The sequence below is a fragment of the Momordica charantia genome (assembly GCF_013281855.1).
Source record: "Momordica charantia cultivar OHB3-1 chromosome 1 unlocalized genomic scaffold, Mcharantia_2.0 BLBB01000001.1, whole genome shotgun sequence".
In the NCBI taxonomy this organism is placed as follows: domain Eukaryota; kingdom Viridiplantae; phylum Streptophyta; class Magnoliopsida; order Cucurbitales; family Cucurbitaceae; genus Momordica; species Momordica charantia.
In genome coordinates, this window is record NW_028275157.1 from 17637633 (window position 1) to 17648001 (window position 10369).

A 10369-nucleotide genomic window follows, 5' to 3' on the forward strand; every position below is an offset into this window, starting at 1 on the left:
TATCCCCCTTTCATTCCTTTTGAGGCCACCCCTTCCTTTTCTTTTACCCCAACCATCTGTTTTTTTTTTATTGGGTTTGATCTCAAATCTTGTTTTCTTGAGAAATAACAATAGAAGTTTTTTGTTGTTTTCTTGTAGATCCAAAAAGGTTTGCAAATTCCAACCTCAGTCCCAATGGATCTCAAAATTTCACCAAGGATGTCTTCTGAGCTCTGAAAATGATCTGCCCCATGTGGCCAGTAACATGTTTTGGTCTTGGGTTAGCTTTGTTTTGGTGTTTTTCTCATACCATGAGGCATGAAGAGAAAAACCAAGAATGAATTATTAAAAGAGTTGGTGTTTTGCAAGTTAAGATTAAGAATGAATAAAATGTAAAGAAAGAAAATGTGCCCAAAAAGAGACAAATCTAAATGAAACAAATTGCTATGTAAAGTCAGCAAAGGGACAAGGAAGGAGAGAGCGGTCACCAACTCCCACTGACTTGCCAACAAGAGAAAAGAATGTGGAATTTGGGTATAATGGGGGATGCTAACAAAGGAAAAATTGGAATTATTGTTATTTGTTTGTCTGTTTATTGTATTTTATTTCTCTCTAAACAGTCAAATAGCTCAGCGTTAAGCGTTCTCTCTTTTGTAATTGCAGCTTCGGTTTCCGGGTCACAAAAAAGTTGTCCACTTTCGCAAACACTTTGACATTTAAGGGTCTACTGAACATGAATGTTTTTGTTATTAACTTCCTTTTTCTTCTTCCTTCAACTAAAGCTCGCCCCACAGCTCCTTTCTTCCCTTTTAATGCAAAAGCCCTCCCGTTTACAAAAGCCATCACTGGACTTTGCAGAGAGTGAGTCACCTTCATGGTGAAGCTCATTGGTCAAAAAGCTTCGTTTTTATAGCCGAATTTGTGGGGTTTATGCAACCCATTTTCAGCTCTCTTGCTTTCTTCAGACGCTCGTGAGGAGCCGTATCATCGCTTTCTGGTGACTTGCGGCTTGAATATGAAGAATGAAGGAAGATTTGGATTTTAGTTAGTGATTTCTGAATGCCCATTTGGTTTTTGATTGTTTTCTCATATCATTTCTTCTTCATCTTCCAAGCTCTGAACCTGGCCTCCCCCGATCAACTTGTTTGTTAATGGTAATGTCCCTCTTTAATCCTCCTTCTTCTTCCCTTTGCTTCTCTTTTTTTCCTCCCTAACTTCTGTATTACTCACAGAGTTCGATTCTCAGATATACTGTTTCAAGAGAAAGAAGACGGAAAGAAAATGCTGCAGAACAGAGAGATGCCAATTCACATGCGTTGCAAGAGGTAGCTTCTGGTGCTGCTGAGGTTTTCTTTTGTTTTGTATGTGCTTCATTTGTTAGTTTGCAATGATTATTCTTTTTTGTTCTGAACACTCGATGTGGGCTTGAACTGGAAAGACTCCTTAGTTGGCTAAAATAGTAAAAAGTCCGCCAATTTGTTTCTGTCTGCCGACCAAACTCTGAAATCAGAGGTCTAAAGAAAGAACCCTTGGTCCTCTGCTTTAAGAGCTGTATCTTGTCTTCTTATTAATTATTTTTCAAGCACCAGTTTTCTGACTTCCGAGATTGGTAATTGTTGGTTGAAGAGTTGAAAAGCTTATCTGAGGTGGGTTTTGGAAACTTTTGACAATTAGGTCACCTGTTACCTTCCTCCTTCTCTTTTTATTTTTCAGATCTGTAATCTTTACACTGTTTCAGTCTTCCCTCCTTTTCTGTTATAGGGTGAGAATGGTAGAACATGGAAGTAAATGAAAGATAACTGTTTCACTTTGGATTTTGGGGAATTATAAGCTAGCTAGAGAATGTAGAAGGGAAGTTAAGACTTAAGAGGTTTCCTTTGGTTTTTATGGCTTGAAAGAAATAGATCGCCATCGATAGATTTCGGAATAATAAGGTATTCGTAGCTCTTGCTTGGTACAGACTATAGAATCTTGGCTTGGTTGAGCCTCGCCTCACTTTTTCTTCTTTATCTTCCTAAGATACATCTTGTTGCACCAATTTCTTCCAATTGATAGATAATGATTGGCTGCAGAATAGTGCAACAGTTCCTTTTTCTTTTTGAGTTTTGGGAACTGAGAGCTGGATAAACCTTCAATGAGGGGTCATATAACGCTATATGTAGACATTGAGAGATACGAATTAGCAAGAGAAGTTGGGGAATATAATATTATTACATATTTGCATATGAAGTGTAACTGTTAACAAATGGAATGGAAAGGCCAAATTCTCATCTTCTCCATTCTGCATTTTAATTCTTCCTTATTCTTTTGCCCTGATAGCTCCCCTGACAAGGATACTTCTGAAGAACTGTTGGATAATTCCTTTGAAGCATCGAATCGAATAAAGCTGGTGAGATGACTTCTTTAACTCTTTGGCTTGAATGAAATTAAAACTGCTATTTTGTGAAGGAATTTAATAGTTCTTTCATTTTCATCATCATGATATCATTTATGCTGCTCATTTCTACAAATCTGGAACCATGTTAATGAAGTTCACTCACAAGTATTCTTTTGGTTTGACAATATATATCATTTTTGAAGTTTGTTTTCTTGGGTTTGATCCGACCCCCAGGACACAAGCTACTTCAAGGAATCTGTAAGGACAGAGAAGAAAAACTTCCCAAAAACAAACGTGCACTCTTCTCTAAAACAAGAGGTACAAAAATAAACTTTATGGTCTTTTTTAACATTCTTTCAATAGCATTCCCTTTTTATAATATAGCTGATCATTGATCTTCCAAGTTTCAAACATGAGAATGCATAACAATAGTCTAAAAACGGTGGAGTTTTGCAATCTAAAACATGAAATGATAACCATCCTTCTTTTTAAAATATGTACTATAGATTCTTCAGCTTGAAAAGAGATTGCAAGACCAATTCAAGGTTCGCACGGCACTCGAAAAAGCATTAGGATATAGGTCCTCTTCTCAAGATAACATGAACGACATTGAAGTACCCAAGGTAGCTCCTTAAGGTTTTATGTTTAGCAAAATGTCTGAATCTTTCATATTTTTGGTCTTGAGAGTTTAATAAGACTGTTTACAAGATTCTATCGATAGAGTAATGACAATATTGATTCACATCAAACGCTAAATATAAACTACTGCAAGCCTGCTACAATCTTCATTATTGCTACATATTAAAACTGCTTTATAATGATTAATGACTACAGCCAGCCACTGAATTGATCAGAGAGATCGCAGTATTGGAAGTGGAAGTCTCACATTTAGAACAATATCTTCTCTCTTTGTATCGAAAAGCATTTGACGGTCAGATATCCTCTACATCTCCATCTACCAACAACGAAAAACTAAAATCACCTATGAACTCCCCAACAGCCAAGTATATTGTGAATTGCTTACCTGGCATTACATCGAAAAAGGAAGATAAAGCTGTTCAGTCTGGTTATGATGCTTTTGGATATCCAGTGAAGGAATATAGCGGAATTGGCGAAGACAACCTGTTGGACTCTAGTGTCCGTCGTTGTCACTCATCGCTATCACATTATTCAGTTTTCTCAAAGAGAACTTCTCTTCCAGAAGATTCTTTGGGTAAAGCTGTACGGCCTTGCCTTTCCCAGCCAATGTCCATGATGGAGGTAACTGCTCAAATCAATTTTACTATTGTTTCATCTAGAATCTTGTTTAACGGTAACTTCAAAGTTGAGAAGTTGCCCTCTTAGCTTGATGTGGAGCTAGGAGCCTAGCCATAAAAGATATCCATCTTCTTTGTGACAAATTTATCTCATTCTTTCATAATGTATGGTTCCTTTTCTGCAGTTTGCTCATAATGCTTCATCCAATTTAACGAGTCTAGCAGAGTACCTCGGTACTCAAATAACAGACCATATTCCAGAGAGTGCCAACCGTCTTTCTGAAGATATGATCAAGTGCATATCAGCTATATATTGCAAACTTTCAGACCCACCTTTATCACATCATGGTCTTTCCTCTCCGGTTTCATCTTCATCACCAATCAGTGCATTCTCTCCACAAGATCAGTTTGACATGTTGAAAAATAGTCCAACTTTTGATATACTACTGGATAATCCTTTCCACGTGGAAGGTCTTAAAGAGTTTAGTGGCCCGTACAGCACTATGGTTGAAGTGCCATGGATTTATAGGGATAGTCAGAAGTTGATCGAAATCGAGCACTTGTTACAAGATTTCAGGTATGGAACATATGGATGTTCGAATGCCATATTACTGCAAGATCTTTTTGGTAAGCACTGTGATTATTTTTTGTTCATCTTTTATTTACCAATTATACGATGTCAGGTCGCTTATATCAAAGTTAGAGGAAGTCGATCTGAGGAAGCTGAATCATGAGGAAAAGCTAGCTTTCTGGATCAACGTTCACAATTCTCTGATGATGCATGTAATGATTTTTCATAACTTGAGCGCTTGGAATTCTTTGTCTTTTTAGCTCTTCCGAGATGATCAGACTATAATATCTATTTTGTTTTCTGAAAGGCATATTTGGCTTATGGTATACCACAAAACAATGTGAAGAAGAACTTTCTTCTCTTGAAGGTAACACGAGTCCAGCTGATCCGTTACGATTTGCAAATTCTGTATGATATCGTGTTCTTACTCTCTTTATCCTCCATTCAGGCTGCATATAACATAGGAGGTCACACGATCAGTGTCGACACCATACAAAGTTCGATACTTGGATGTCGGATGCCTCGACCTGGACAGGTATGCCATAGGGGAAAAAAGAAACAGCATGTCCCTCACAAGGTTTAGATAGTTTCTTAGTTTTCATGAACAACATGGAAAGATAAGGTGGGCCGATCAAGTTTCTTTCTTCTGTTGGCAGTGGCTCTCCCTTATCCTTCCCTCAAAGTCAAAATTCAAAAACGGAGATAGACGCCAAGCCTACAAAATCCACCGGCCGGAACCGCTTTTACATTTTGCACTTTGTACAGGCTGCCATTCTGACCCTGCGGTATTTAAAACATCTCTTCAAAGTTTCCTGTTTTGTTTCTTACATGAGTGAAATCATATGTGGTCTTGTCTTAAAAGTTACGAGACTTCACGCAGTGTTCTAAGATTCCAACTTTTCCCATCTTCCAGGTTCGTGTCTACACGCCCAAAAGAGTTATGCATGAGCTCGAGACAGCAAAAGGAGAATACATACGAGCCACATTCGGTATACGCAAGGACAAAAAAGTCGTTCTACCAAAGATCATCGATTCATTTGCCAAAGAATCAAGACTGTGCACGACTGGTACAATGGAAATGATCCAGAAGTCTTTGCCTGAATCTCTTAGGAAGAACGTCACAAAAGGCCAAAATGGAAAGTCCCGCAAGAACGTCGAATGGATGCCGCACAACTTCAGTTTTCGGTATCTGATATCGAGAGAAATAGTGAGGTGATGATCTCTTGACCAACACAGCTGCTGCTGCTTAAATGCTGCTCATCATGATCTGAAATCCTTGAATGGTTTAGAGATGATAGAAGGGTTACATATTTTCTTCCTTCTGTACATAGCAGTTCGCTAAACCGGGCCGGGCAGGGCGGAGAGCAGCAGATGGCAGCATATGAGGCATTCTACCATTGTATTGTGTAATCTTCTCAATTTTGTGTATGTTGTGACCATATGGGATTCCACATTTTTTTGCTGTAAATAAATTTGGCTTTGAGATCAGTTCAATTATGATAAAATCTTTAGCGAAGTTCATGACTAGGATTTGTTGTTCTATCCCACCAGAAATGTAAGCAGTCACAAGGACACCAAAGAACTAGATCAAGGAAGAAGAATGATGCACAGAATGAACAAACCATATTGATTCGAACCTCAGATTGGTACTTCGAAATCAAAATCAAATTTTTTCTTCCAAATACTTGCTATAGTTACTGTTTAGTCAACTTCGAATCTTCACTTTTGTATAGTTATAATAGTTGATGTGTTTCATCAAGTTTAACAATGATGAATAAGATGCCAACACAGCATAGTTTCATCAACTTCAAACCAAATGCTAAACTTGAAAAAGCATCCTTCCTCAAATTGGTTATGTCACTATGGGTCCCTCGAAAAGTGGTTTTGTCACTCGAGATTTTTTAGTATAAAAGATGTGGAAATGTGGGATTGAACTTCCGACCTCTAAGAAATGAACACAATATCTTAGCTATCGAATTATGCTCACGTCCACGTAATATGGATTTATAAGGAGACTCACATGCATTGTTATACAATTATCCCCTATGTATAAGGTTTTTTTTTTTTTAGATAAAATAATAAAGCACCCTATGTATAAGGTTGAATATGAAAGAGATGTAATCCCTCTAGTATTGGGCCTACCGTCCACGTTGAACCCAATTCTTTTCTATATTTGCAAATAAAAGCCCAAAATTTCTCTAAATTGGGCCTACTGTCCAAGTTAAACCCCTTTTAGTCAGTAATGGGCCCTGATAAGATAATGTTGGGGCCCATTATCATTTTTGTGCGCTTCCAACACACCCATGGTGCAAATTCTCTAGAGAAATTCTCAATAACTTTTTTTTTTTAATGAGTCCACAAAAGATTAATTAGATTTACATTTAGGTAATTTTACAAGTTTTTAATTTTATTTACTCCGTTTTCTAAGCACTAAAAAGTCAAAAAAGCATCCAAAATAGATAGAAAAGAAAACTAATATAATAAATTGATAAAAAAAGGACATAAATGTCAGCCATCAAAGAGGGATAGGGAGAAAAGGGACACCAGGGTATCTAAATTCATATTCTCTTCAATATGATAACATAGGATTCCCACTGGATAAGGATATTCATCAAACCTTCAAATAATAAATGAAGCTTTTTTCTTTTTTCTAAGAAAATAGTTGACTTCAAATTTTTATTATTGAGAGAAAAATAATCCAATCTATTTATTAAAATCTCCAATAAAGAAGGTTAGAAGTGAAACAATGATAAATAATAATAATAATAATAATAATAATAAATTGTTTTAGAAATGACTACCCTTAAAAAAATATATATGTGATTGATATATAGAGTATTTTTATACGTAGAAGATAAACATAATAAATTGACTAGAATTAGACGAAACAAATATACCTTTTAACTATTTTACTTCTGGATGGAGTATAAATGTTTTGAAAAGACAGGAATACCATGTGAATGCATGCATCTTATATCATGTCATTAATAATACAAAGCTTTTGATTGATTTTCAAACAATGTCTCGTCAGTATTGTAATTTTTTTAAAAAAATATATATTATTTCAATTTTAAGTTTTTGATATTGTCACATTCAAACTTGAAACCTGCCTAAATGGCGATGTTAACATTCAATTGGTCAATTTTTCATGACTATTATTTCTACGATTTATTCAACAAGATTATTCTTGTGGTACTCATTCAGTTGAGTTTGACATTTTGTTTTTTGGACAATATGAACATATAAATATGGAAAAAAAACTATTACAAATTTTGCTATAAATAATAGTCAGTTTAAATTGATGCTTTAAATTTTATAAAATGAAGAATGATTGGTTAGATCCAACTGATCTATTATGAGTAGTACAATTACTGTTAAAAGAAAAGGAAAAATTCCTAAATTTGCCAATCTAGCTGAGCTGGATTGGGTTCTTTTTCTTCTTTCTTCACCATTATTTTATAATTTTTTGTTTTTTTTTTCTCTTTTTTCATGATACTCCAAAAAGTGGTACAAGAGCCATTGACTGCAAAATACTCAGATGGATCCAAGTGGTATGATATTAATAATTATAATAAAAATATAAGGATATCAAGCATCCAAATATGTGGTGGAAAATCCTCCTCAATCCAATCTCAGCACTGCAGTCCACAAACAATTATCTATGGGGACTTCTTTTAGGAATTATTATATTTTCTAGGTCTTAATTTCTATTTTCCTTAAATTTATTTGAGCAAGGCTACTCTCAAAATATTTATTTTAATTCTTATATTTGACTTTTTTTTTATCGCTCAATTTACCCAATATTCAGTTTCAACTTATATACTTGGAGTACATACTTACTCATGTTAACATGTTAGTGAACATACTCGAAGCGATGATATTAATTTGTTAAGATCAAAATTCGTTACTTTTTAAAAGTTCAACTATTAAAATAGAGACATTTTAAAAGTTTATGGACAAAAATGCAACAACCTCCAAATATAAGAAAAAAATGAATGTTTTGTCTAAATAGTAACATTTTTCATATTTATCTTTAGATTAACTTTATGTTCGAAGCTTATTTGGTCTCGGACTTTTAATACTTTTGTCCTCGTCCTTTAATATTTTTAATTTCAAAATCTTGATCAACCTCCTTCTTAAAGTTAATGCTGTTAAATATAAAAGTAGTACGATTAACAGAAGTTTTATGCGACACCGCCACACTGAATTTGTAATTTAAACATGTTATTGAGTTTAGTATCAAATTTAAAATTTATGTTAAATGCAATACAAAATTACAAGTCTAAGAGATAACATGCCTTGTTTATTCAACCTACAAAAATCAAAACAAGATATTGTACAAAGTGAAGAGTATAATGATATTTACTTTATTTCTTGAGCAGTGCCATGCCAAGGCACCCCAAAACAAATAAGTACTGCCCCTGCTACCACCAACCCATAACCCATTCTGAATTATTGCACTCCTTTTTTAGAGGCTGTGGCTCTTTCTCCCAAAATTACATCTCATGGGTGATGAGAAAAATCCAGGTATTCGGCCAGTAGAGTTTGATAATGTTTTTTGTTTAGGTTGGATTTGAATGGATGTGAATCGGATATGACTTAATCGTCCGAAGCGAGCTATGGGAGAAAAGGACTTGCCACAAAATGAACAAACACTCAAATGCTCAAGTCAATAAGAATTTGATTTAAGCTCTCGGGACAAAGAATCCAATTGCAAACCTCGGTACAAAAGGATGCTTCTATTTATAAGGTGGGAAGTAGTGAGTCCCACATATCCATTATGTTAAATCGTTTCTAGAATTTGTCATGCAGTTACAGACAGTTAGACATCTTATCTCGACGTTTTGCCTTTGAGAAGACTAACCATAGTTCTACTGAGTTATCGAGGTGTAACTAGGTCGAGTTAAAATAGGTCCACTAAATAGATTTGAGAAAGTGGAGAAAGATGATTTGAGAGATCTCTTCCTACTATTACATGACATGTCATATTTTACCCTCCAATAATTTTAATTTTTGTTTTTAATTCAATATCAATCTTATTTTAGTTTAAGAGTTGATTATTGATATCAATTTCTTTTCTAATTATAAAAAAGGCCTTAACTTTTTCTTTAGCTATGAGCTTTTACTTATTTATAACATTTTAAAAAAGATATACACAGGATGTACCTAAATTATTAGAAAATGGTCGATGACTACTTATTTATAAACTAAAGAATAAAAAAGTACCTTTTTCTTTGTAAAATTATGGAACAAAATGAGGTACTACGAGTACACGAATAACAGGAGAATACGAGATTTGGACAAAATATAAAATTGAAATTGAAAAACACAAATTTTCTTAGAAATTAAAATTGGTTTTTCCACTCACAAATAAACCATGAATTGCCACTATTTATAGGCAATTTGTACAACTATGATGTATTACAATTGGATACTAATAATAGGTAGAAAATAGACACATGAGATATTAAGAATTTAAGCACTTTGAACATGCGTCAATAACTAAATGACACTAAACAAATAAGAAATTTTGACACATGGACCAGAGTTATTTAGACGTCTTTCTTTTTTACGCTTAATATTGGATATCTATTTATTATAATGTTTTATAATACTTTTGATGATATTTTCAAGATCAATGGACAAGAAATATAAATAATTAGTGTTTAAGAAAAAGGAAATTAAATAAATGAAAAATTATGAGAATAAAGCACGTGGATATGCCAGGAGACAGGGGTCACCAACTTGCACCTAATTAGTGTTGGGCAAGTCAATGTCAACTGTCAACTCGACTGTTATATTAATTTCCTCCTTTCCTAATTTAAATTTTGGTTTCGAGAGAGAGAATCCTAGGAAATAATTTTAAATCACATTTTAACTATAGCGTAAAATAAAATAACTTAAATCACAAATTCAGTCGAACAAAATTTGAATTTGTTACCTATGATTTAAAAATATTTAATTTACTTCTCGTAATTAAGATCTACTTTGAATTTCATTATAGAATTTTCAAACTTTTAATTTGATCCTAATATAGTTTAGTTTTAGTTTTAATTAAATCTCTACATTTTAATAGTATTTTACTAATTTAAAAAATACATCTATTTTCTTTTCTTTTTCTTTTCTGTTTTTTTAGTCCGTAGATTCTAATACACTCCACTAACATAGTTACCCAAATATAAATTT

The 10369-nt window shown here is 34.0% G+C and overlaps 1 protein-coding gene across 6 annotated transcripts; it reads left to right on the forward strand.

The window, feature by feature from the left end:
* Positions 1-635: 635 nt before the first annotated feature.
* LOC111005708 (uncharacterized) lies at positions 636-5982 on the forward strand. Of its 6 annotated transcripts, none has more exons than XM_022277320.2 (14): positions 639-1133; positions 1212-1304; positions 2299-2368; positions 2591-2674; positions 2863-2979; positions 3191-3616; positions 3798-4189; positions 4296-4395; positions 4491-4550; positions 4632-4718; positions 4840-4968; positions 5097-5395; positions 5518-5589; positions 5735-5981. In XM_022277320.2, exons 2-14 carry the CDS (start codon positions 1261-1263, stop codon positions 5811-5813), a joined length of 1959 nt encoding a protein of 652 aa, XP_022133012.1. In that variant the 5' UTR covers positions 639-1133; positions 1212-1260; the 3' UTR covers positions 5814-5981. The 6 variants fall into 6 exon arrangements, with proteins under 6 accessions (XP_087983562.1, XP_022133012.1, XP_022133011.1 ...); XM_022277319.2 differs by having other exon boundaries at positions 1226-1304; XM_088127434.1 differs by having other exon boundaries at positions 642-1133; positions 5518-5608; positions 5735-5978.
* The last annotated feature ends 4387 nt before the right edge of the window (positions 5983-10369 follow it).